The following is a 25,218-nucleotide window of genomic DNA, read 5'->3' as shown; positions in this document are numbered from 1 at the left end:
TATTTCAGTTGATAAATAATACTTTTATCAATTACTCATAATTTGCAAAATGACTTTTATCGTCAATTCTTTGCTGGATACTGATCTGTACAAGATCACGATGCACGCGGCGATCTATATAAACCTGCCAAACGCAGAAGCTGTTTTTGGGTACACCAATAGGACGCCATCGATGCAACTGAACAAGGCCGCTTTAGACTGGCTGCGCACACAGATTGACCATTTGGGTTCGCTCAGGTTTACTCCGAGCGACATTGACTATCTCAGAACCGAACTGCCTTTCTTGCCTGAAAAATATCTCGAATTTATCAAGGATTTCAAGCTGCGGCCTGCTGAACAAGTGAAACTCCTAAACGTGGACAAACCGGAGGAATTCGGTCTTGAGGTGACCGGCAAGTGGGTCGATGTCACGCTGTATGAGATTCCACTACTATCTCTCATATCGGAAGCTTATTTTAGGTATGTGGATACCAACTGGACCAACGAGGGACAATTGGAGAAAGCCAGACAGAAAGGAGCCAAGCTACTTGCCAATGGCTGTGCATTCAGCGAGTTCGGCACCCGTAGAAGACGGTCATTAGAAACACAACGCCTGGTAATGAAAGGGCTGTGTCAAGCTGCCAAGGAGGCCGACAATGGTGAGCTGTTTCTGGGAACGTCCAACGTGATGTTTGCCAGAGAATTTGGAGTCAAACCAATTGGCACAGTCGGCCACGAGTGGATGATGGGAATTGCGGCTGTCACACAGGACTACAAAAATGCAAACAAGTTGGCAATGGACTATTGGCTCAATACAATGGGCACTGCAAATGCCGGTCTGGCATTGACCGATACTTTTGGTACAGACGCTTTTTTGAGAGCATTTGTTCCACCCTACTCCGACCACTACGTTGGGGTGCGCCAGGATTCTGGCTCTCCTCTGGATTACACCGACAAAATATCTCACCACTACCTGGAAGTGTTGAAGCTACCTAAATTCTCGAAAGTGATCTGCTACAGCGACTCGCTCAATGTTGACAAATGTATCGAATACAAGAAGAAAGCTGATAGTTGTGGCATGCGTGCGTCTTTTGGCATTGGCACAAACTTGACTAATGACTTTGAAGGCTCTTCTCCGTTGAACATTGTTATTAAGCTCAAAAGTATGAACGGAAACCCGGCCATCAAGATCAGCGACAACCTGGGCAAGAACATGGGAGATCCATCCACCGTTGCCCGCGTGAAAAAGGAGCTGGGCTATGTCGAGAAGGAGTGGGCCGAAGGCGACGAGGCACACCGGTGGTAATCCATATAATTTGATATAAATCCAGCACAGCCAAGAAAGCTTGCTTTTCAACATTATTATGATGGCATGTGATAAAGTAAATTATTTAATTTATTTTTGATCTTGTTGACTTACGAGTTCAGGATGACAAAAGAGCCCGAATCTGCACCCGACGATGTCAAGGTGACTCACAATGGTAAAGATAGCAAAGAAGATGTGTCTGAAGACACAGGAACGGGCACCACAGAGAAGTCTGACGAAAACTCCATGAGCCAGCCATCAACAGCCAACTCCACGCCGCTCATGAAGTCTAGTTCCGATATGGACTCGCCGATTTTGCTGGCATTGGATTCTGGAAGCGGGCCAAAATCAAGGCATCCCAGAAGAGGCTCTTCAAGTAGTATCAATATGGACGATCTCTCCTTCTTCGATCTGCTAAACCCGCAGATCTTGTCAACAGAGATCAAAAAGCATCCAACCTACCAACGGGTCAAGAATTACTCCTCGGAGTCTATCAAGAAGTTCAACAAAAAGAAAATTAAGTTCAACATCAGCAATGATGACATGAAACATCTAAAGCTGGTGCTCAATAACAGACTTGACAAGCTGTATGTTGGAATTGACAAGACTATTACCGCGTCAAAAACGGAGAAACTGTACTATGCCAGCTCCGTGTACCTAATATTCTTTCTCGGTCTTGTCATTGGAAAGCATCCGGAATGGTTTCATGTCGTGTACACCGTGCTTTTTGCTGCTTTGATGCCGATCAGATTCATCACCTACTATAAAATGAATTGGAATTATTATCTGGCAGACCTGTGCTACTTTGCCAACGGGCTGCTCATGGTGTTCTTATGGGCTCTCCCAAGTTCAAAAATATTGTACGTGACTTGTTTGAGCTTCTCTTACGGTACGCTTTCGTTCGCTGTGATAACTTGGAAAAACAAGCTGGTTCTGCATTCCATCGATAAAACGACCTCCACTTTCATTCATGTCATTCCGCCCGCTGTGATGTACGTGATAACACACCAACTGCCTGTGGAGTATCGCCAAACACGGTTCCCAGGATCCATGAAGTTGCATAACTGGGAAATATGGAACGGAATCTTGTACACATCGTTGATGTACTTTGTGTGGCAGTCCCTGTATCATTACTTTATCACCGTCAAGCGCGCTGAAAAAATTAAGAACGGAAAGGTGACCTCGTTTGTGCATCTTCGAAAAGCGTTTGCTAAAAAGCCAATAGGGAAATTCGTCAACTCGCTCCCAGAACCATTCCCTGTTTTTGCCTTTATGGCAATCCAATACTTCTACCAGCTAGGGACAATGACAGTTTGTCCTCTGGTATTCAAATACAAATACGTTGCGTCCATTTACCTCTCTTTCATATTCTTCATGGCGAGCTATAACGGTGCCACATACTACATTGACTTCTACGGGAAGAAGCTTCAGCGAGAGGTTGAGCGTCTCCAAAAAGAGATTAACGAACTTCAGTCCAAGGCTCGTGAGCACGAGACAGACGGTCCGTCTCCAACGACAGTGACAAGCTCCTCCTAAGAGAGCCTTTTTGCACAGCCGTGAGACAAACAAATTTATTTAATGAAAATATTCCTAAAAAATTCGAGTAAAATCATGTCCACAGTCAGTCGTAAAAGGCCTCTTGAAGATGAAGGGGCCGATCCTCACTCGTCTGTGCTTGAACGGTACAGCAGAACCATGGAATTACAGGACAAAATTGCCGATAAACACCCAGACATCGATGAGGCAGAACCAATGGAGATAGAGAGAGACGTCGCACCGCTTCCACAGCCCAAGTTGCCTCGAGACAAGTCTCTGTATTCGCAGGAACAGAAGAACAAAAACCTTAATTGGCTTTCCACTCCTGAGTATCACAATACTACCCAAACAAAGCCATTCAAGGATTTTGAGCCTGCACTTGATCCAGTGATAATTTTCAACCTCGAGACCAAGTTTGGCATAACTTCTGCCTTCTCCGTGCAGATCAACGTGATAGAGTCTCTTTTGAAAGACATCAGTGCCAATAAGATTGATCCGACCCCTTTTGGCGACTACTTGGTCAACGCATCGACAGGTTCAGGTAAGACACTAGCATACCTGATTCCAATAGTACAAAGCTTAATTGGCCGAGTTGTTCCTCGACTAAGATGCATAATTCTGGTTCCAACGAAGCCATTGATCACACAGGTCTACTCTAACATATTGCAGTTGACAAAAGGCCTCGATATTAATGCTCTAGCGCTCCGTAGTGACGTGAGTGTTAAGGAAGAAGCGAAGAAACTTGCAGCAATCAAGCCTGACATAGTTGTTTCCACACCAGGTCGTCTAGTTGAGCATCTGCTGAACGGCATGGACCTTTCACAGCTCCGATTTTTGGTGGTTGATGAGGCAGATCGGTTGCTGAACCAGTCGTTTCAAAATTGGTGCGACACTTTGATCACCAAATTGGAGAACGACCAGAAATACGGTGAAGGAGAAGACTTTTACAACAGCTATACTGTGAAATGCAGTAAACTGATTTTCAGTGCGACTTTGACGACAGATTCCGAAAAATTGTTCCATCTTAAGCTTTTCAAGCCTAAACTGGTGGTGATCAACAACGCAGAACAGTTGGTGAACGAACTGTACCAGATTCCGCCAAATCTCGACGAGAAATTTGTGCGGGTCAACGAGAAGCTGGCCTTTTTCAAGCCAATGGTGTTACTCCGCTACCTGGAGCAGCCAGAGTACAGTTCTCACGGACTTGTGTTTACCAAATCGAATGAGTCGGCAATTAGACTTGCTCGTCTGCTTACGCTTTTGAGTGAAAAGCTGGGCCTGGATTTGAACATAATGTCCGTCAATTATAGTCTCAAATCCCACGAGAGGGCAAAGATCCTCAAAAAGTTCCACGAGGAGGGTGGTATTTTGATTGCTACCGATCTCATCGCGCGCGGAATGAACATCGAATCGATCAAATTTGTTTTAAACTACGACCTCCCTCTTTCTACCAAGGAATACATTCACAGAGTTGGCAGAACAGCACGTGCCAACAGGCATGGAACAGCGGTAACGCTCTGTTTCGGAGATGGAGATTTCCGGTGGTTCAAGCGACTTGTTTACTCGGGTGGAGTGATTAATAGAAACGGCAAGGATATCGAGGAAGTGAAGGTGGTCAGAGAAACAGACGAAAAAACGGACTCGGATTTCGTGCTCGAGCTTAATAAAGACGTCTATAACGAGTGCTTGGACGAGCTCGAGAAAGAAATTAGAAATACCAGGTAATTAATCAGTTAATGGTTCTATGTACATCATTCTTTCGAGGGCTTTTTCACTCCGTATTTGGATCTGGCCGTCTTTCTATTGGCAACACCAGCCAAGTCCATGGCTCCACGGATCAAGTGATATTTAACACCAGGCAAATCCTGCACTCTACCGCCTCGCACATACACCACCGAGTGTTCCTGGGCATTGTGTCCAATACCTGGAATATATGCCGACACGACTCTTCCGTTGGTAAGTCTAACTCTCGCAGCCTTTCTCTGGGCCGAGTTTGGTTTCTTTGGCTTGAGAATCATGACTCTCAAGATGACGCCCTTTTTTATTGGGTTTCTTTGAAGATCGGGGGCCTTGGAACCTCTCTTCTTCTTGGTAATAAACTCCTGTCCTCTATTGATTTGGTTGATGGTGACGAATCTTTGCTGCGAGAATGCGGTGGGAAGTGGTGATATGCGCGACATGATTGATGGCGTTGCGCTTTTAAAAGGAGAGAAGAACCGGCCCGGTTTGAGCAGGGATCCGGAAAACAGTCTGAGCATGGCGAGCGAACAAAAAATGAAAAATAAAAAAACCACTTTATCAACCGTCGTTACCCTGCCTTTCACCTTGGTTCAAAAAGTTGGAGTAGCTGTGGAGATTTGATACTTATAAAATAAAATGTTCCCAGCATCCCGTTTTGGCTGTCGAGCTTTGGCCATGGCAGCTCGCCAGGGTGTCGTGAAGCCGACGACGCACATGTTGCCTGTGTCAGGCCTGCGATTCTACAGCTCTGCCCCCACATTAACCAGAGAAATAGTGATGGAGAGAATCACGGAGATGCTCGAATGCTACAACAAGATCAAGCCAGGCACTCCTCTCACAGAAAAGACATCGTTCTCCAAAGACTTGGGACTCGATTCGCTCGATTCGGTGGAGATAATGATGGAAATCGAGTACGAATTTAGCATCCATATTGCAGACCAAGACCAGGACTCGATCAAGACGATTGGCCAGGCCGTCGACTACATCGTCAAGCAACGCGACGCCTGCTAGAACAACTCTATTTATATTTGGCAGTTATTTATTCGGTGTAGACGTCATTAGAATTACATCACTATGATACTATGCACTCTATGCGTAAACCCATTAGCTAAACCAAGGATTCCGGAATTTCCATCGCGTCGAAATCCTTTTCTTCCTCGGTACACACCTGCGTAAGGTCACCGTCCACCGGCTTTCTTCTGCGACCGAATCTGAGCCACCATATCGCGTGACTCATGAAAATCCCAACTTCCAAACACGCGCAAATCGAATATAATATACAGCCCATAACATCAATGTCTCCGATTGCCAACGAGGCGAGGGAAAACACTGCTCCGCTGAGGTCGGTAGCCAGGAAAATGAAGTTTATTCCAACAACTCGTCCCTGACGCTTTGAAAGCTCGTAATATGGTGGCAACAATCCGACAGCTAAAAGCACGGAGCCGATGATTCCAAAAATTAGCAGCGGCCATTTCACTCCTTTGGAGTATTCCATGCGTAGGGGGATGATGAAACCCACCTCGAGCACAACCCAGAAAAACACAAATAGACCGCCGCGCAAAATAATGTCTTTCTTTGGCCTGCTCACTGGAGGGTAGTAGAGCACTTGTAAGTAAACGATGAGGCAAAAGAAGCCAAACAAATGAGGTTGCAGTTGGATGGGGATTGTGCTGTTTTCCGAAACAAAGTAGATGGCGAAAAATGGGGCGCACAGACACCAAAGCAAAACCATCCACTGATTGAGTCCCTCAGTGTCTTTGCGTTTATAATTGTGAATAATTTGGGGTATCATTTGCACACACCATAGAATGGTGCCTATAGTGGCCAAAACGTTGGCAGTTGCGGAAGACATTTGAGTTGATTCTGAAAAGACTCCACAAAGGCGCCATACTTGCTTTATATAGCGCCAAACCCGAGTCCTGTAGTGCCCTCGGAAGTCTCGAACCAGCACTGCCAGTGAAAAAAAATTTGCTACCGTTTTCTTTATTGTTCGAACAATGCTGTCCCTCTGGAATTTTTAGCGTCAGCCTTCTTCATTGGGAAAGCCATTCCGCGGGCCGATCGACGTCAAAATTTGCTCGTTCGACGCGTCGTTGCTTCCCCAGGTTTTTCCAATCAGCCGAAGTGATCTTTTCCATCACCAACATGCTCAAGTTCTTTTCTCAATATTCCACCTGTGACGTTTCCGATGCTCTTCTTAAGTTTGGTGTCTCTAACGGTGGTTTCTTTCCTAATTTGACTAGATTCAGCACTAACGGAACCACAATGGCAGGTAAGGCTTACACTGTTCTTTTTGCTGCGAGGAACGACCCAAATTACGAGGAAATTAAAGGCGGATATATCGATAATTTGCCTGAGGACGCAGTCTTGGTGATTGGATTGACTCCTGAGCTCCAGAAGCTTGACGCTCCTTACGTCAAGATCAACAACGCCCTTTACGGTGGCCTCATGTCTACGCGTGCCAACTATCTGAAGAGCCCGGGTACCGTAGTTTTTGGTCGGATCAGGGATTTGAAGGAGCACCAAGACCTGCAGAGGAATGTCTTTGCTTATGGTTTGGGCACCGCAGCACACGCCCCCGTGGTTAAACTTGCCGGAATCAACGTGCCTCTCAAAATCACCTTGGATTCTCATCCGGAGCCTTATCAGGAAACTATAAACCCTGGTGATTATATAATCGGGGATGAAAACGGGGTGGTTAGAGTTGAAGGATCGGGCGACCTGGCCCAAAAATGCATAGAGTATATTCCGAAGCGCGTTGCTGCCGATCAATTAGTAGCCGAAGACATCCAGAGCGGGGCCAAGTGCAACGAGGCTCAAAAGCGCAGAAGAGCCGGTCTGTAAGTAGCTATATAGCTGGTGCACGGATGTTTGTTTTAGGGCTGGCATACAAAAACATAGAAAAAAATATTTCCTATTTACCTCAATTCCATGGTTGTTGACACTACTTATTATGATCTCTTGGAGGTGACTCCGACAGCCACTGATCTGGAGATCAAGAAAAGCTATCGGAAATTGGCAATAAAATATCACCCGGACAAGAATCACGGCAACGAGGAAGCAGCAGAAATATTCAAAAAAGTCAGCGAGGCGTACCAAATCTTAAGTGATAAGCAGTTGCGTGCTAAATACGACCAGCATGGACTCAGTGAGGTGCGCGAGAGCAGCGAAATGGCTGATCCCGAGCAATTCTTCGACCAAATTTTTGGTGGCGAGGCATTTTTGGACTACATTGGAGAGCTCACGTTGTTCAAAAATTTATCGAAACAGTATGAACTGGAGGCTGAGGAGGAGGCTCGTCAGAATGCAGCTCCTAGTGGTAGTCTAAAACTAGAAGACGGGAAATACGCAGACCTGAGCGAGGAACAAAAGCTCAAGATGATGAAGAAAGAACAAGAAAGAGTGAAGAAAGAGGAGCAGGACAAGTTGGACGAGGAGAGCAGGCAACGCAAGGAAGAGATCAAGAAGGAACTAGTGAAGAAGCTCACTGCTAAGCTCTCTTTGTACACAGAAACAGACAAGTCGGACGATATAATTCGCTCGTTCAAGAGCAAGTTCCAGTTGGAAGCCGAGAACCTCAAAATGGAGTCCTTTGGCTTGGAAATTCTCCACACGATAGGGTCTATATACATTGCAAAGGCCAACATATTTATGAAATCGCACAGGACGTTTTTGGGGCTTGGTGGTTGGATGGGATCTCTTAGGGAGAAGGGAGGAATCATCAAGGATACATTTAGAACTATCAGTAGTGCTCTTGAAGCGCAAAGCACGATGCAAGAGCTGGCGAAAATGACTGAGAAGCGGGAGCAAATGCAAAAGAGCGAAGAAGCTGGCGAAGAGACGTCGGATTCAGCAGATAAGAAAGACGACGGAAAGGATGATTCCAAAGATTCCAAGGATACAAAAACTCCCAAGGAGGAAATACCGTCAGACGAGGCTGTGGCCGAGATGGAGAAGCTACTCATTGGTAAAATCATTGCTGCGGCATGGAAAGGCTCGCATCTGGAGATCTCGTCGACCATCCGAGATGTTGTTGACTCTGTGCTGTACGATAAAAGCATCGATACCGCAAAAGCCCTTGAGCGTGCTGAGGCTCTAAAGATGATTGGAGAGATATTCAAGAACACTCAGCGGTCGAAGTGGGAGGCTGAGGAGGCTCGTATCTTCGAGGAGCTTGTGGCTGAGGCCACCCAGAAACGCGCTAAATAAATGTTAATAAGATATGAGCTATGTTCACTATGTACATCAGGACGCCGAATAATACATGCCCCTGAGGTCGACAACCTTCTTTCCGCGTTCGAGGGCGATGTCCGAGATGGTGCGCTGTCCGACCAGAGCCTCCGTGACGCACTTCACCACATTCATCTTATTTCTGGAACGATACACTTTGGCACCGAGGTCCTTGATTCCGGCACATCTGGCAAGCTCAAAAATCACCGGGTTGCACTTTAGACCGAAACCAGGCGGAGCAGAGCGCAAATGGACCACCGTGGAAACATACTTGTGCTCGATATTTCCATATATCGTTCTGTTTTCATGCAAAGGCACCTTTGCCATGTTCTTGACAGCCTGCCAATGGGCCTTGAAAACGGCCATCACATTGTCTTCTCTGTCCTTTGCCTCCCCCACTCCGAGCATCCCGTTTCCGTCGCCCACGCAAACGAGGGCGTAGAAAGAGCTGATTTTTCCCTTGGACGTCTGGTTTCTCACACTCTTTAAGATCAGGGTCTTGCTTCGAAGTTTGGAAATGTAGTCCTCGCTAAATCCTGTCGACAACACCAAGTCCTGCATGACCATCGACATCTCATTTCCGTCGTAATCTCCCATAAATCGGTCAACATCTCCTTTCACTCCTGGTGGTAAATCTGGCTTATTGAGTTGTCTCATTCCTAGGTAATCCGTGAACGATTTTTCTGGCACGTGGTCGAAGTATGCGTCCTTCTGCGTTAGATCGTCCAGGTAGTGTGGCCCAAACGGAACAGTGGCCAGTTTCTTGTTGTCGAAGTGTTCCTTCTTAATCGACGACTCGGCGAGCATGATCGACTCCACCACCTTCGGGTCGTAGTATTGGAGCAAATATTGCATGTGCTTGAGCTTCTTCGGATCCAGACTCGAGGTTTGTGCTTTAAGCAGCGACCTCGAGGTCGAAAACAGCCGTTTGAACATGACTGAAGAAACCTATTTTCAACTTGTTTTCGAACGGAGAAAAACTTTCACCTGAAAACCGTCGCGTCGATATTTTAATATTTTGTACAATCCGTAAAGTTATTGTCCGAGCTAACAGCCGCATACCGAATCTCCCGCAATGCCCAAAGTCATGCCTGTGATCACTCTGCCACGAATATACGAGAACCAGCTGGCCGAAAGCGTGAACGCCCGAACCTCAATTCTCGACCAGCTGAACGAGCTCGGACCTCCAGACCTGGTGCATTTCACCAAGTACGACAGGTCTTTGCATTCGAACGCCGGCGAGTACCACTACTGCACCGGAATCAACACCGTATCGATGGTGCAGCCCTATATGTACTTGCAAACGGCCCAATTTAGTGACAAACAGCCGGCCTCCGAAAAACACCCAGTGACAGGTCTCTATTGCTCATACAATTGTTTCAGCAAGGGAGACTTGCGGATCCAGCGCAAGTTTCCCGGCTCAGAAGAGCCTTTGGCCGAGTTTGTCCCCGCATCCACCAAGAAGAAGTACGAAATTCTGGATGAAAACTCAAATATTTGGATAGAAACCTACGTTTCATGTATTGTCAGATCTCTGCTGTTCACTGATGACATTGAGCGCCAATTGCCAGGAATGTGTCGCTACAACATGTTTGAATCCAAGAAGGATGTCCAGGAGGCTATTTTTGCGCTCGTGCGGATGATACCGAAAGGCGTCGCGTGCGGAAGCTCGAGTTTGGTGAATCAACCCACAATCATGAACAACAACCTGATAGATGCGCTGATGCGACTACTGAAAATAACCAAGTTCCATGATTTTGCTTTGCACGAGATCGAGGCACTGGAAAAATCACACAAGGGCTTGAATGCTAACGTCCTCAAAGTGAAGATCTTGCTCCAACAGGGAGAAAATATAAAAGCTGTCAGGCTGATGCATTCCGCGATTAAGGAGCATTCGCGCGACGGGCTGATGCTTCTCGAGCAGGCACGGTTTCTCAATGGCCAGAACAGAGCAGATTTGGCCCTGGCTTCTGCCCAACGAGCCGTCGAGTGTCTTCCTACAGAATTCGAATGCTGGAAAACGCTTATCCACTCTCACATTCTGAACAAGGACTTCCATAACGCTCTGTTGGCTCTCAATTCCTGTCCCATGTACACAAACAAGAAGAAAGACGTTTTCAAGGCATTAAAGCCGAGAGAGTTTGAATTCCCGCTGCCTTCGGAGGGAAAGCTGGAGCGAGTGTGGGAGGATACGGAAACATTTGGCTGGGTGTCTGGCTACGGCGGTATTGTAGAGTTTTCGCCTGTGGCACACATTCAGAACGTTTCGCAGTCGCATCTCGCGCTTTACGACGAGGTCAGCAAGCTCCACAGCACCTTTCGCGAGGCGTACGACCTGCTGGCGATCATGGAACGGGCTTTGGGATGGTCCGAGATCCTGAGGCTGCGCTCAAGCATATTTGTGATGGAAACAGAGTACAACGACTCGCTGCTGATGGAGCAGCAGGAGCAGCAGCGCCAATGGGAGCAGATGTCTCACGAAGACGAAAACTCGCTAAAAGTTCCCACTGAGCGGCGCAGCCGTTCGAGATCGATCCGTTCGCGTAACGGATCTGTCTCTTCTAACTCGCACGTTTCGAAATTCCGCGGAAAAAGACTCAGCGAGCGCTGGCTGGACTCCCTGTTTTTGATTCTTTATGATAACTTGAAATCTGTGCTGATCTGGGAGAATGAAAAAATGGGCAGCGACGAAACCCCGGTGCAGCACATCGCTCTCGAATGGGAGCTTATCGCCATGGAGTGCCAATATATTCACAGGTACGAGGCATCGCTGGTTCCATACAAAACATGTTTCGACAACCGGTTCAGCGTTTTTGCAGCATACACGCTGCTGGAATACTATCTGTACTACACGGAGCATAACACAGAGTTTTTGAAGCTGAACGGCATCAAGTCTGAGAATTACAAGATCACAGACGAGTATGTCCTGAAAGTCTGCTGCAAGCTCATGAGCTGGAACTTCCGCTTCTATGGAGAGTTCTCGTACGTGTGTCTCCAGGTGCTACAGAAACTGCTGCAAACGCAGGACGCTATTCTGATCAAGGATCAAGTCAAAGGGCTGTTTGATTACGATCCAAACTCACAAGGGCTGGTGTCGCTTGTGGACAGAAACCTGCGGTGGCTGGATCAGTTCCAGGACATAGACGTATAGACCTGTAAATGGAGAGCACCGCCTGGAACTAAGGCGAGAAAAAATTTTGGCCCCGTTTTACCCGGATTTTCGCAGGTCGACGACAAGCAAAAAGGTTGTCTGGCGAAAAACACAGGAGGAGATTTATTTCGCCAATACAGGAGCCAGCACGACAAGCCTGAACAAAATCAAGGCGAGCCGACTTGGTTTATCCCACACACACATAGAACAACAGATTTGGTTTTTTGCAGTGGCAAAAGAATATCCCAATTCGAGATTGGGAGATATATAAAATAGGAGATCAGGAGCGTTGGGGTTGCTTCATTAACTTGCATTTTTCATTTTCGTAATAGCATCTTGGTTTAAAGTTATACACCAGTCATAATAGGAGGCTCAGCATGTCCGGGTTTTGGAAGTTCACAAGCAACTACGCTTCTCGCGTGACTAAGATCCTAGAACAGCCAGACTTCACGCTCGAGGACCTCTTGGACGAGCAGGAGACCATTCCGGAGCTTTTGGCCTCAAACGCCAAGCTCGTGGAGTATCTGCGAGAGCCGGAGGTGATGGAGAAGCTAGTGGACTATATTGTTGACGACGACAAATACCAGCGAGAATTGGAAATGGAAGGCGACACAGAGGCGAAAGAGGAGACAGATGCTCCCGAGAACGAGACCGAGAGTAAAGAAGATGAACCAGAGCAGGAAGAATCAGAGCATGAGCACGAAAGTGATTCCGAAAGCGATTCTGATTCCGACTCGGTAGAAAAAGACGACGGCAAGGACGACAACCAATTAGGCGACGATGATACCGAATCCTTTGGTGAAATTAATATGGACGACGAAGAGGAAGAGGAGGAAGAAGAAGAGGAAACGCCCGCCGAGAGACATTCCAGAAGAGCACAGGTTGCGGCGGAAATATTGTCGGTTGACGTCTGGTCATTGACCGACGCGTTCATGGAAACTCCCCATTTAATAGAGAAGCTCTGGAGTATTCTGGACAAGCCTGCTCCGCTGCCCATATTCCTGGCAACGTATTTCATGAAGATTAACGAGCATTTGCTGGATATGAAAATGGACGAAATGATACAATTTATTCTGCAAGACTCCCATTTGATAGAAAGATTCATGAGACATATTGACACACCTCCTTTGATGGATTTTCTTCTCAAAGTAATCTCTACAGACAAGCCAGATTCAAGCACTGGTGTAATAGAGGTGATGAAGGATCAAGACTTAATACCCTCCTTGATCAGATTCTTAGGACCAGACGTGCCCTCTTCCACTCAGAGTGCTGCTGGTGACTTCCTCAAAGCGTTTATCACAATATCAGCCAATAATGCTGAAAACACCACTATCGGACCCAACGAACTCAGTAGGCAACTTGTGAGCGAACCAATGGTGAGAGAATTGGCCAAACAAATGCTTTGCGGAGGCACTGGATTATCTAATGGGGTGGGTATCGTCATTGAGATTATTAGGAAGAACAACTCAGACTATGATGCCATACCTGTGGTCTACATCACTATCGAGTCTCATCCGCCGACTCCTAGAGACCCAATCTACCTTGGCACCTTGGTGAAAGTGTTCGCCGAGTATATGGCTCAATTTACAGAGATGTTGGAGAGAAAAGTTGACAAAGTTTTGGAGACCCCATTTGGACAGATAGAACCGCTTGGATTTGAGCGTTTCAAGATTTGCGAATTGGTCGCAGAATTGATTCATTGTTCCAATATGGCTTTGCTTAATCACGAGAAGGGTGAAGAGATTGTGCGCGAGCGAGACTTGGCCAGGGAAATACTCATCCAGAAGGAGAAAGAACTGAGGAACAGTGAGGACCAAGGATCCGATGATGAAGTGGACATCTCTAGAGAGGTCCAGAACCTCAATCTTGGAGTATCAGAAAATGACGATGAGAAGGATGAGCCACATGAAACCAATTACGATGAAATGAATGAAGAAAGTCGCTTTGACGAGAATGAGGAGACTCTTAATCCTGACGATTATGATGAAAACGAGCAATTACTCAGAAACAACCCGGTTGTTGGAGATCAATTAAAAATTGCTCTCTACGATAATAATGTTATTGTCACGATATTGCAAATGTTTTTCAAATTCCCTTGGAACAATTTTCTGCACAATGTTGTTTTCGACATCGTGCAGCAAATACTGAACGCCTCGATGGACATTGGATACAACAAGTATCTTGCAATTGACCTCTTTGATCGAGGAAACATTACCAAGTTAATCATTGATGGGCATAATAAGTGTTTGGACTACGAAGAGCAAACAGATCTGCGTCTCGGGTACATGGGGCACCTGACTTTGATAGCTGAGGAAGTGGTCAAATTTACCTCTTTACATTTGCCTAGCGGCAAGGCCTCAGTGATTGAAGAAAGTGTCATGAATCCTGAGTGGACTCATTATGTTAATGAGATCCTCGTGGAAACAAGAAATAAATACAACGCTGTTTTAGGCAATGATGAGGAACTGGATGAAGAAGACTACCCGCAGCACCACCAGTTGCATCTTGACCCCAGTCAAGACCATGATCTGTCGTTGTATCAACGCGACTACGACATTGATGCTGAAGATTTGGACGAGAAAAACGAGGAACAAGAGCTGGACTCGGATCAATTTTCACGATATATCACACAGCAGATGACCAGTAACGTGCAGGACAAGTTTGGGTCGTCTGACGAGGATTCCGAAGACGAAGACGGCCAACAAACTGGTTCGGATTCTGTGTACGACAAAAATTTGGTGAGTTCCTCCATTGGAGGCCATCCTTACCACCAGATGAGTGCTGATGAAGGACCCGTGCAGGATGACGATGAGTACGATGAAGACGATTACGAGGACCCGAACGATGACGGTCAGTCGTACGTGAAGGAGAACCATCCATTATACCAGGCCGATGGCTCGCTCAACTACCAGATCGGGACCCCTGGAGTGAGCGAGCTTGCGATGTCTGATTCTGATTCTGACAACGAGGATCTTATTGGCCAAGGTCACGATAACGAAGTTGATGACTCTGACTATGCTGAAACGCACCGCCTTGGGCGTTCCACTAGTAGGTTTGAATAGAGAGAAATAAAATTCCAGCATAAAAAATAGTTAAATCCCAACACAACCGAATATGTCTTCTCCTTCCTGGATAGTCAATTATAATATTATTTCTGGTGCACTGTGGTCCTTTGTGCTCGTTAACACGCTGCTGGTTGCAGCGCTCTACTCTGGCTACGAAGTTTTCGACTTAACGTCCACGTGGAACACGCTGATCCAATGTTGTGCTGTGGTGGAGATCTACAACTCTGCAGTGGGCAATGTGCGTTCGCCTTTGGTCACTACAGTGATGCAGGTGGCCTCCCGTTTGCTGCTTGTCATAGGTATTTTCACAATTCTTCCAGACTCTCCCGCAAATGCCCATTGGTCATACATCACCATGATCACCGCGTGGGCCATCAGTGAGATTATCCGGTACTATTACTACGCTGTTAACATTCTGAGCGAGGGCAACCCGCCTGCTATTCTGAAATGGCTGCGTTACAACGCTTTTCTGATTCTGTATCCGGTTGGGATCTCCAGTGAGTGTACCATGATCTACAACAGCCTGGACGAGGCAGCATTGGCAGTTGGGGAGTGGTACAAGTGGTTTCTCATTGCATGTTTGGCTGTGTACGTTCCTGGATCGTACGTGATGTATACACATATGCTCAAGCAAAGAAGAAAGGAAAACAAAAAACAGGCAGCGAAGACAGAAAAGAAGGAGTAAATAAGTTGGTGATATATAATTTGGGATATTTTTCACTAAAATTTTTTACTCAATGTTGAACCGACTGGTGAATAACTTGGCTAGACCGGGATTCGCAGCCGGCATCTCGCGCCGGTTTCAGTCTACCGTGCCGGATCTCACGCCGCTCAAATACGAACAGAACCTCTACGCGTCGTTGCGCGTCCACAACAAACCATACCTTGTGACTAAAGGCGACGAAATGATTCTTCCATTCCGTCTAAAGAACGCCGAGGTAGGCGACGTGCTCAACTTCCACGATGTGACCACTATCGGATCGCGTAACTACACTTACAACGTTTCTGGCTCCATCGACCCTAGCATTTTCACCATCAAGGCCGTTGTGGTGGAAAAGACCAAAAAGCCGATGTACGTGAAGGAAATCACCAAACGCAGAAACAGACACACGAGACACGTCAAGGTGAAACACGACTACACCGTTTTGCGCGTGTCGGAACTCAAGCTGAACATATAACTTGTATATACTAATGGACGACCAACATCTTCTCTCCCCTTCGACACCTTTACACCGCGCTGGAAATATCTAAATATTTCCATCTTGATTTCTTTTAGGCACAGACGAAACTTGTTCGCCATGTCTAACGAAGGGGACAGGCTGCCACGGTTTCTGTACGACCAGATTCCGAGCGAGATCACAAACTCGGGCGCCTTGAATAGCAAAATCAAGTCATCCAAAGATTCCCCGTATTCTACTGCTATACCCAGTAAACCTCCGAAGACGCAGAGTCGCACGCCCTCCTCGCTGACCCTCGATACCTCTGTGAGTCGAGTTGCCGCCGCCAACATTCCCGTCAAAGTTTCGAAGGACATACAGTCGCTGGAGGTGCCCAGAACGGACAGCACGTCTGGAAACTCTCCTTTATATGGGAATGTCAATGAGAAGCTATCGACCATTTTAAGTGCGCCTGAGGAGCCTGATGACAACGAGTTTACATTCGAGAAGTTACATCCGGAGCAGTCATCGCTACGTGTTTCGAGGCGAATTTCGCGCGGATTTCACTCCAACACGTCCTCTGTGTCCTGGTCCGTGAATAATCCTGAAGAATGGACTCTGGAGAACGTTGTTTTCTGGTTGGGCAGCAACGGTTTCAACGAGAGCTGGATCTCTCTGTTCACTTCAGAAAGACTGATCAAGCAGGATTTCCTCAAATTGCAGTCCTACAATGAGCTCAAGAAGTACGTGCCGTTCTTGGTGGCAGACGAAAATTCCACGCCTACTCGCTTTATCCAGCTACTACGAAAAACCCTGGGCAAGAATTCGGTGTCGAAACTGGAGGTTCCAAGTCCGTCGATTTCGCTTGTTTCCGGGTCCTCATTCGACTCTGCCCTGGAAGATTCTAATCCCCCAAGCAGGGAGGAGCAGGGCCACCAGACGATAGGAGACAAACTGCAGCCGGTGGTGTCTGCTCCCACTTTGGCTGCAGACGACCTACAAAACAACGATATGTTTTCAGGGGACGAGGGCGAGTCTCAAAGACCGCGGCCAGTGTCGACCATCGAGCCGTCGACCACTCAGTTATATCCCTCGTCGCCGTCGTTCCACTCCAAGGCTTTTTTCAAACGACACCAGAAAAGCAGCTCATCCGAGTCGTCTTTCCTCTCGCCGGTATTTGGCAACAATCCCGCCGGCGTGCCTCCTGCTCCTGCTCCTGCTCCTTCTGCTCAGCAGCTAAACACTCCAGCGGTGGAGTCGTTTCAAAAGAAGCACGAGAGAACAGGCTCCAAGGGCTCTATTTCCGACTCGAACACGCCGAAGAATATCTTCAACAAGTTTTTTGGCAAGTCCAAAGCAGAGTACGCTTTTCCAAAGAAGGATTCTCCAGTGAGTCCTTCCTCTGCTAACGGTACCTTCAAGAAACCGCTAGACCGCAAAATCACACACGAAAAGTCTTTCACGGTCTCGAAAAATAAGCCGAGCGACCCAAAGTTCGAGAAACTCGGACCTGTGGGCAAAAAACCATCACCGATTGGAGTCACGATCCCAGTGGTCACCAAGTCCACTTTACACTCAAAAGAATCGTTCTCGTCTTCGACGTCGACACTGGCTCCACCTACAAAAAGCTCATTTGTTCTGGATCACAAGTTCAGACCTGTCCCGCGCAACAACCGCGATGTGTTTGTTCTAGCATCCCGCGACAACGTAACTTTCACGAGGGTCGACGTGATGAACTGCTCACATGTTGACGAGTTCAAACGCAGGATTGCCGACGCATTGAATATCAAGTTTCTTTTCAAAGCAGAATTTGCACTCACAGGTTTCAACAGTGATCCAGGACAGCCGCTAGATGATGAGACGATAGACGAGCTTATGAAACGTAAGTTTTTTGGCGAGACCATGAAAATCCTGGTCACTCAGAAGGGTCTTGAACGATACGCAAGCACACTCTCTGCATACTCTTCGCACTCGTTGACGAGTGACAACTCGCTAGACCGAATCAACGAAACTCCCCAGTATCTGCTTGAGGCAACTAAGAACGGTAGTGTCGACTATGTGAATTTTAAGGAGTACATGCACCAAGAAAACAACAAAGTGGCGTTCGCCGAGCCGAAACGGTCGACAAGCTCATCTCTCACAAGGGCTCGTTCCATCACGACCACGTCGAACCCAGACTCTGCCACTTTTAGGGTGATCCGTCCTGAAAAACGCGAGATCGACTTCGACAAGAAACGCGAGTCGCCATTTGTTCGTCGCGACAGTCTCGTGGCTCGCCGCATAGCTCCTGCTCCGCCTGTCCAGGAGTCGTCACCAAGCTCTGTCACGTCACCGGCCAGCGCAAAATACAGAAAACCACCTCCTCCGCTACCAGAAACACAAGGCGAGAAAAACACTATTATCAGAGCAAAAACTATAAAGCGCAGTGGAACACAAAAAACTCTCTTTGACCCATTCAAAGAAAATACGGTCAGTTTCGAAAATGCTCCAGAACTTGAGGAGAGCGACGAGACCTCGTCGCTGGACTCAGACGACGGGCTATTTGCAAAGGCTCCGTCCAAAAACTCAAACCAGAGCCTCAAAATGCCGACCAACATCAGTTCTTCGTCCACCGACTCCTTGCTGGAAATTCGTCCTCCTCCTGAGGTTCTGTATGACAATCTGGAAATTTACTTCCCAAACACTGATCTTGACAAGCTAATTATTGACGAGGTTGTGTCTCCGCCAATTTCGCCGGTGGCAGAGGAAAAGGTGGCTGCGAAACCGGACTACTCTGGCTATCTCAAGGCGCCTGAGCCGTCTGGAAAAATCCACCGTATGAAGAGCATCCGTATTGTCGCCCAGGAGGCAAAGAAAGAGGCCCAGAAAAAGCTCGGAAATCATCGTCCCTCCGGCAGCCTACTCAGACGTACAAGCACTAAGATGTGGGGGCAGAAGGTGGTCGAGGTTACTCCCGGAAACCGTGCTAGCTACGTGAACAAGCTGAAGAACCACAAGGGCCAATACAAAGAGTTTGCATGGGTGAAGGGTGAGCTGATTGGAGTCGGAACATTTGGAAAAGTGTATCTTGCATTGAATGTCACGACAGGAGAGATGATAGCCGTCAAACAGACAGTCATTTCCAGCAAGTTCAGGTCCAGCAGAGAAACCAAAGAGATCATGGACACGTTCCGTGCGGAGGTGGATTCTCTCAAGGACTTGGACCATGTGAATATTGTGCAATATCTGGGTTTCGAAAAGAAAGATAACGTCTACAGTTTGTTCCTAGAATATGTTTCTGGAGGCTCTGTTGGTCATCTGATCAGACGCTACGGCCGTTTTTCGGAAGACCTCATCAAGTTCCTGACTGAGCAGGTGCTGCAGGGGTTGCAATATATCCATTCGAAGGGGATTTTGCATCGTGATCTGAAGGCAGATAACTTGTTACTGGAAATGGACGGTATTTGCAAAATCAGTGATTTCGGTATCAGCAAGAAGGCCAAAGATATTTATACCAACGAGTCAGCAATGTCCTTCCAAGGAACCATTTTCTGGATGGCCCCAGAGATCATAGACAACACACAGCACAAAGGCTACAGTGCCAAGGTGGATATCTGGTCCCTGGGATGTGTGGTGCTGGAAATGTATGCGGGGCAGCGGCCCTGGTCCGATTTCGCTATTGCAGGTGCCATCTTTAAACTCGGAAACAAGAGTGCCCCTCCGATTCCTGAAGAAACACGCAAGATGATGAGCGATACAGGCTCTGCTTTTCTGGACCGGTGTTTTGAGACAGACCCTGAACAACGTCCTACAGCCACTGAACTTCTCAAACATGAGTTCTGTGAGAAAGACGAAACATTTGATTTTGCAGAGACTGAGCTGGCGCGCAAAATGAAACACGAGGATACCAAGGAAGAGAAGAAAGCTGATATGATGATGCAAAGCAAGGCGGTGTAAATATTTTGCCAAAAAATATCTAGAATTTAAAAAAAAATTCAAAAAAATTACAAAAAAATTACAAAAAATTACAAAATAATCGTAGATCGTCCCCATGGCAAAGGTCAAAAAGAAGCATACACGGGAGGAGCAGAAAAGGCTAGCCGCTCTTGCCGCTAAAGAGCTGGAGCAGTTGAAGCAACAGATCGAAGAGTTGCCTCTTGAGCAGGCCAAATCGTTCACAAAGTTTGATGATCTACCGCTCACTAAAAATACCCTTCGAGGAGTGAAGGAGAGCAGTTATGTCACAATGACTGACATTCAGCGCGATTCGATTCCCCTTGCCTTGAAGGGACATGATATACTCGGTGCTGCAAAGACGGGGTCGGGCAAAACACTTGCTTTTTTGATCCCAGTGATCGAGAAGCTTGTGCACGAAAATTGGAACGAGTTCGACGGAGTGGGAGCATTAATTATTTCTCCAACCAGAGAGCTTGCCATGCAGATTTACGAGGTGCTACTGAAGATTGGAAAACATCACAGTTTTTCAGCCGGACTGGTGATTGGAGGAAAAGATTATGAATTTGAGAAGGAAAGAATTGGCAAGATGAATATCTTGATAGGTACCCCTGGACGTCTATTGCAACACATGGACCAGTCTGCCACGCTTAATCTTACTAATTTACAAATTTTGGTTCTTGACGAGGCCGACAGAATTCTAGATCTTGGATTCAAGAAGACGCTGGACGACATTATTAGCAATCTGCCACCAGAACGCCAGTCCCTTCTATTTTCCGCTACACAGACCAAGTCAGTGCAGGATTTGGCTCGACTTTCTCTTGTGAACCCAGAATACGTGAACGCAAGCTCCGACACGAGCTCCACTCCCGAATCACTAGAGCAATCCTACGTGGTGATACGGCTTCAAGACAAGCTGGATATTCTATGGAGTTTTATCAAGTCGCACCTTGATAGCAAAATTCTGGTGTTTGTTTCGTCTTCAAAACAAGTGCATTTCATCTACGAGGCTTTCCGGAAGCTGCAACCGGGAATTTCGCTCATGAAGCTGCATGGACGGCAGAAGCAAAAGGCCAGAATGGAGACCACATTTAAGTTCACAGAAAGCCGCCATTGCTGTCTGTTTGCCACGGACGTGGTTGCGCGTGGACTCGACTTTCCTGCCATCGACTGGGTGGTCCAGCTGGACTGTCCCGAAGACGTGGCTACATACATACATCGTGTTGGCCGGTCGGCGAGGGCAGGTCGTGCCGGAAAGTCCCTGTTGATGCTGACTCCCAGCGAGGAAGAACCTTTCGTGAAGAGGCTAGAAAGCAAGAAGATCGCTCCAAAGAAGCTCAACATCCGCAATTCCAAGAAAAAAAGTATCCGCGACCAGATCCAATCTCTCTGCTTCAAAAGTCCGGATCTGAAATATTTGGGCCAAAAGGCTTTTATTTCATATGTCAAATCTGTGTACATACAGAAGGACAAGGAGGTGTTTGACGTGAAGCAGCTTCCTCTGGACGAGTTTGCCAAGTCTCTGGGATTGCCTGGGACGCCGAAAATTAAGATGGTTGCAGGGGACGAGGAACTGGCTAAACAGAAGCAGAAAAAGAACGCATCGCGTCAGCTCAGCCTACTGGCCAAAGCGGACGAGAACGGTGAGGTGGAAGCCAAGAAAACAAGAACGAAATACGACAAGATGTTTGAGCGGCAGAACCAGGGTGTTCTTTCGGAACACTATCTCAAACTGAACGTGGATGCACAAACAGAGGACGATGATGACTTTTTGGCAGTGAAACGAAAGGACCACGAACTGCAGGATCTGCCTACTTTGGAGGCGAACACGTCGAAAAGGGCCATGAAAAAGGCATTGTCGAAGAAGCTGGCTGCCAAGGCTCGTGGATCGGGCACAAAGCTGGTGTTTGACGACGAGGGAAAAGCGCATCCGATCTACGAGCTGGAGGACGAGGAGGAGTTCCATAAGGAAGGTCCAGCCGAGAAGTTGAAGGAGGAGTTTGTGAACGAGGAGAAAAAGGCAATGGAGGCTGCCGACGTGGAGGACAAGGATATAGTGAAGAGAAAACGGAGAGAGAAAAAAATCAGAAGAAAAGAGCTGGAGAAAATGGAGCTGGAGCAAGATTACAGCGAGAGTGAGCCCGACTTGGAGGCAGATCTGGAGATTTCGAGCGATAGTGAGGATGAACGGCCGGCAAAGAAGCCAAAGTGGTTCGAGAAGCACGAGCCAAAGACAGAGAGGGAGCCGGAAGTGATAGAATACGAACAGCCAGAGACCTTGGAGGATCTGGAGGCATTGACAGAGAAACTGATTCACGGAGAATAAATAGAATATATAGGTCTATATATCTCCTAGATCTAGACAGACGTCGAGTAACCGTATGAGTAACCCGCATTTTTGCGTCTGAGGTACTTGCGGACCTCGTCCACGATCCAGACAGAGCTGGTGATCATCACGAGGTACACAAGGTCGCCGAAGCTAAGCGACTCGGTCTGGAAAATCGACTGGAAGAACGGCACGTAGATAGCACACAGCTGGCCGAGCAGCGAGCCGCCAACGGCGTAGTTGAACATGGAGTTCTTGAGGCCGAGTTGGAAAACAGACTTTGTGTACGAACGGCACGAGAGAGCGTTGAACATGTCAAAGAGGACAAAGCACGTGAATGTCATCGTGGTGTCGCGTCTCGTGACAGAATCCTTCATTTCGCGGACGTAGACGTACATGGTTCCAACGATGATGCAGAAAGCAGCGACCAAGACTCTCTTCAACACAGCAGCGGTCAGGATCCTCTCGGACCTTGGTCTAGGTGGCTTGTTCATGACCTCCTGATCCACAGGCTCGACACCAAGCGACTGTGCAGGGGGGCCATCCATCAAAATGTTGATCCATAGAATCTGCATGGCGTTGAGGGGATTAGGCAGGTTGAAAAGCGTCGAAACGGCAATCAGAGAAAGAGCAGCCACAGACGTCGACAGCTGGAATGTGAGGAAGTTCTGGATGTTGTTGAAAATGCCCTTTCCTTCTCTTATGGCGTGCAAAATGGTGCTGAAGTCGTCGTCGGTCAAAACCATGTCTGCGGCCTCCTTGGCAACGTCTGTGCCGTTCTTGCCCATGGCAATGCCAATATCGGCCAGCTTGAGTGCAGGGGCGTCGTTCACGCCATCTCCAGTCATGGCCACAATGTCGCCACGCATTTGCAACGCACGGACAATAGACACCTTGTGCTCTGGAGTCGTTCTGGCAAACACAGACACGGACTGGATCGCGTCAGCCAGGTCCTCCTCAGACATCGAGTCGATTTTGTCTCCATTAAGAACGCTGCGTTCCGGGTCGCTCAGTGGCATGCCGATCTTGCGCGCGATGTTGGTCGCCGTGACCTCGCTGTCGCCCGTGATCATGATCACGTGGACGCCTCCTCTGATGAGCGAGGCAATCGACTGGCTCACCTGTGGACGGGGCGGGTCGTTCATTCCCATGAGGCCGCAGAAAACAAGGTCGGATGGCTCCTTGTCGAAGGCCTTTGAGTTTCTGGCAAATCCAAGCACACGCAGCCCGTCGCTGGCCAGCTCGTCAGCCATCTTGAAAATTAATTTTGTCACTTCCTCTGTGAGCGGTTTGATCTCGCCGTCCTTGGCGTAGTACATTTTGGACATGCCCACGATTTTTTCGATGGCACCCTTTGCAAACGTCTCGCTCTTGGCCTTGTCACCAAAGTGCGACGAGATCGCCATGTATTTGCGGCTAGAGTTGAATGGCAACTCACTCGAGCGGACTCTGGTGTTTCGCAGATCTTCCATGCCAAACTTGGATAGAGACTCGATAATGGCGATGTCGGTAGGGTTTCCAAGGTATTTTTCCTTCTCGACCGAATACTTGGCGTTGTTGCACAGGTTTCCTGTCTCAAGCATGTATTTCACATCTTTGGTCAGGCTAGCAGACACGTCGTCTTTTTTTTCTAGGTTCAAATGCGAATTTTTCATGTCGACGGTCCAGACCTTGCTGATGGTCATGTGGTTCTGTGTCAGCGTTCCCGTCTTGTCCGAGCAGATGACGTTGACCGAGCCCAGAGTCTCGACGCTAGGTAATTTCTTGACGATTGCACGTTGCTTGGCCATTCTGAGCACACCCAACGCAAGAGTCACGGCAACGATGATGGGCAAACCTTCTGGAATGGCAGCAACAGCCAAACAGACGCTGATCTGGAACATGTCGAGCCACGAACGGCCCTCGATCACGCCAATGATGCCGATGATGCCAATCACCGCAAAACTGAAAAATGAAAGCTGTTGACCCAGCTTGCCCATAGCGTTCTGCAGCGGCGTCTTAGGTTTCTCGATAGAAGATAGCATTGAGTGCACCCCGCCAAGAGCAGTCTTGTGGCTCGTGGCAATGACGATTCCCGACCCGTGGCCGTCTCTGACCAGCGTTCCCATGAATGCAATGTTGGTTCTCTCTCCAATGCTAGGCATAGGTTTGGTGACCACGTCCAGATTTTTGGAGATCGGGTTCGTTTCGCCGGTGAGATTGCTTTCGTCTATGGTCAGGTGGACAGCCTCTGTGAGCCTCACGTCGGCCGGTATCCGGTCGCCGACCTGGAAATGCACCAGGTCGCCCGGAACCAGCGTTGAGGCCATCACCGTCTCTGTGGTGCCGTTTCTCGTTAGATGCGCCAATTCTGGAACGAGCTTGTTCAGGGCCTCCAAGCTCTTCTCCGAGCGGTATTCCTGGACAAATCCGACAGTCACAACAATCAACACAGCCGCCGTGATACTGATGGCGTCGTCCAGATTGCCCATGTAAAAACTGATGCCAGCAGACCCGATCAACAGCAAGATCATCGGATCGCCGTAGAACGTCGACACGAATTTAATAAACAGAGACTCCTCCTCCTCATTAACCATCTCATTGACTCCATGAACAGATCGCCTGTACACAATATCGTTCTGATTGCACAGTCCCTTGCTCGCATCTGTGTCTAGTTCTTGAACGGTTTCCTCCACGGTCTTGCCGGCGTATCTGGTGGATAGGCCGTCCTCGAACTGGTCCATCCGGGACAGCTCGATGTCCGTAGTAGAATCGGTCAGTTTGCTGGCGTAGGGATTATCCGAAGCCATAGAAGA

At 47.9% G+C, this 25,218-nt stretch overlaps 16 protein-coding genes across 16 annotated transcripts; 12 read left to right on the top strand and 4 right to left on the bottom strand.

Moving 5' to 3' along the window:
* Positions 1 to 49: 49 nt before the first annotated feature.
* HPODL_02250 (Nicotinate phosphoribosyltransferase) lies at positions 50 to 1,285 on the top strand (the record flags this gene model as incomplete). Its single annotated transcript, XM_014081872.1, has 1 exon — positions 50 to 1,285. One exon carries the CDS (start codon positions 50 to 52, stop codon positions 1,283 to 1,285), a length of 1,236 nt encoding a protein of 411 aa, XP_013937347.1.
* Positions 1,286 to 1,408: 123 nt separating this feature from the next.
* Positions 1,409 to 2,821, top strand: HPODL_02249 (uncharacterized protein; the record flags this gene model as incomplete). Its single annotated transcript, XM_014081871.1, has 1 exon — positions 1,409 to 2,821. One exon carries the CDS (start codon positions 1,409 to 1,411, stop codon positions 2,819 to 2,821), a length of 1,413 nt encoding a protein of 470 aa, XP_013937346.1.
* Positions 2,822 to 2,896: 75 nt separating this feature from the next.
* HPODL_02248 (ATP-dependent RNA helicase DBP6) lies at positions 2,897 to 4,546 on the top strand (the record flags this gene model as incomplete). The annotated part of the gene is made up of 1 exon (XM_014081870.1): positions 2,897 to 4,546. The coding sequence occupies one exon, from the start codon at positions 2,897 to 2,899 to the stop codon at positions 4,544 to 4,546; it is 1,650 nt and encodes a 549-aa protein (XP_013937345.1).
* Positions 4,547 to 4,572: 26 nt separating this feature from the next.
* HPODL_02247 (putative mitochondrial 37S ribosomal protein) lies at positions 4,573 to 5,079 on the bottom strand (the record flags this gene model as incomplete). Its single annotated transcript, XM_014081869.1, has 1 exon — positions 4,573 to 5,079. The coding sequence occupies one exon, from the start codon at positions 5,077 to 5,079 to the stop codon at positions 4,573 to 4,575; it is 507 nt and encodes a 168-aa protein (XP_013937344.1).
* A 118-nt stretch (positions 5,080 to 5,197) lies between these two features.
* HPODL_02246 (uncharacterized protein) lies at positions 5,198 to 5,572 on the top strand (the record flags this gene model as incomplete). The annotated part of the gene is made up of 1 exon (XM_014081868.1): positions 5,198 to 5,572. One exon carries the CDS (start codon positions 5,198 to 5,200, stop codon positions 5,570 to 5,572), a length of 375 nt encoding a protein of 124 aa, XP_013937343.1.
* A 97-nt stretch (positions 5,573 to 5,669) lies between these two features.
* On the bottom strand, positions 5,670 to 6,413 carry HPODL_02245 (putative membrane protein; the record flags this gene model as incomplete). Its single annotated transcript, XM_014081867.1, has 1 exon — positions 5,670 to 6,413. One exon carries the CDS (start codon positions 6,411 to 6,413, stop codon positions 5,670 to 5,672), a length of 744 nt encoding a protein of 247 aa, XP_013937342.1.
* Positions 6,414 to 6,706: 293 nt separating this feature from the next.
* HPODL_02244 (uncharacterized protein) lies at positions 6,707 to 7,405 on the top strand (the record flags this gene model as incomplete). The annotated part of the gene is made up of 1 exon (XM_014081866.1): positions 6,707 to 7,405. One exon carries the CDS (start codon positions 6,707 to 6,709, stop codon positions 7,403 to 7,405), a length of 699 nt encoding a protein of 232 aa, XP_013937341.1.
* Positions 7,406 to 7,492: 87 nt separating this feature from the next.
* HPODL_02243 (uncharacterized protein) lies at positions 7,493 to 8,770 on the top strand (the record flags this gene model as incomplete). The annotated part of the gene is made up of 1 exon (XM_014081865.1): positions 7,493 to 8,770. One exon carries the CDS (start codon positions 7,493 to 7,495, stop codon positions 8,768 to 8,770), a length of 1,278 nt encoding a protein of 425 aa, XP_013937340.1.
* A 36-nt stretch (positions 8,771 to 8,806) lies between these two features.
* HPODL_02242 (mitochondrial 37S ribosomal protein) lies at positions 8,807 to 9,727 on the bottom strand (the record flags this gene model as incomplete). The annotated part of the gene is made up of 1 exon (XM_014081864.1): positions 8,807 to 9,727. The coding sequence occupies one exon, from the start codon at positions 9,725 to 9,727 to the stop codon at positions 8,807 to 8,809; it is 921 nt and encodes a 306-aa protein (XP_013937339.1).
* Positions 9,728 to 9,866: 139 nt separating this feature from the next.
* Positions 9,867 to 11,942, top strand: HPODL_02241 (uncharacterized protein; the record flags this gene model as incomplete). The annotated part of the gene is made up of 1 exon (XM_014081863.1): positions 9,867 to 11,942. The coding sequence occupies one exon, from the start codon at positions 9,867 to 9,869 to the stop codon at positions 11,940 to 11,942; it is 2,076 nt and encodes a 691-aa protein (XP_013937338.1).
* A 377-nt stretch (positions 11,943 to 12,319) lies between these two features.
* On the top strand, positions 12,320 to 15,004 carry HPODL_02240 (Protein that forms a complex with the Sit4p protein phosphatase and is required for its function; the record flags this gene model as incomplete). The annotated part of the gene is made up of 1 exon (XM_014081862.1): positions 12,320 to 15,004. The coding sequence occupies one exon, from the start codon at positions 12,320 to 12,322 to the stop codon at positions 15,002 to 15,004; it is 2,685 nt and encodes an 894-aa protein (XP_013937337.1).
* Positions 15,005 to 15,056: 52 nt separating this feature from the next.
* On the top strand, positions 15,057 to 15,692 carry HPODL_02239 (3-hydroxyacyl-CoA dehydratase; the record flags this gene model as incomplete). Its single annotated transcript, XM_014081861.1, has 1 exon — positions 15,057 to 15,692. One exon carries the CDS (start codon positions 15,057 to 15,059, stop codon positions 15,690 to 15,692), a length of 636 nt encoding a protein of 211 aa, XP_013937336.1.
* Positions 15,693 to 15,744: 52 nt separating this feature from the next.
* HPODL_02238 (mitochondrial 54S ribosomal protein) lies at positions 15,745 to 16,185 on the top strand (the record flags this gene model as incomplete). Its single annotated transcript, XM_014081860.1, has 1 exon — positions 15,745 to 16,185. The coding sequence occupies one exon, from the start codon at positions 15,745 to 15,747 to the stop codon at positions 16,183 to 16,185; it is 441 nt and encodes a 146-aa protein (XP_013937335.1).
* Positions 16,186 to 16,305: 120 nt separating this feature from the next.
* On the top strand, positions 16,306 to 20,100 carry HPODL_02237 (uncharacterized protein; the record flags this gene model as incomplete). The annotated part of the gene is made up of 1 exon (XM_014081859.1): positions 16,306 to 20,100. One exon carries the CDS (start codon positions 16,306 to 16,308, stop codon positions 20,098 to 20,100), a length of 3,795 nt encoding a protein of 1,264 aa, XP_013937334.1.
* Positions 20,101 to 20,194: 94 nt separating this feature from the next.
* HPODL_02236 (ATP-dependent RNA helicase DBP4) lies at positions 20,195 to 22,423 on the top strand (the record flags this gene model as incomplete). Its single annotated transcript, XM_014081858.1, has 1 exon — positions 20,195 to 22,423. One exon carries the CDS (start codon positions 20,195 to 20,197, stop codon positions 22,421 to 22,423), a length of 2,229 nt encoding a protein of 742 aa, XP_013937333.1.
* A 32-nt stretch (positions 22,424 to 22,455) lies between these two features.
* HPODL_02235 (Calcium-transporting ATPase 1) lies at positions 22,456 to 25,212 on the bottom strand (the record flags this gene model as incomplete). Its single annotated transcript, XM_014081857.1, has 1 exon — positions 22,456 to 25,212. The coding sequence occupies one exon, from the start codon at positions 25,210 to 25,212 to the stop codon at positions 22,456 to 22,458; it is 2,757 nt and encodes a 918-aa protein (XP_013937332.1).
* Between the last annotated feature and the right edge of the window lie 6 nt (positions 25,213 to 25,218).

This window comes from Ogataea parapolymorpha, chromosome I, assembly GCF_000187245.1.
Source record: "Ogataea parapolymorpha DL-1 chromosome I, whole genome shotgun sequence".
Lineage (NCBI taxonomy): Eukaryota > Fungi > Ascomycota > Pichiomycetes > Pichiales > Pichiaceae > Ogataea > Ogataea parapolymorpha.
This window is presented reverse-complemented; position numbering and strand designations above follow the sequence as displayed.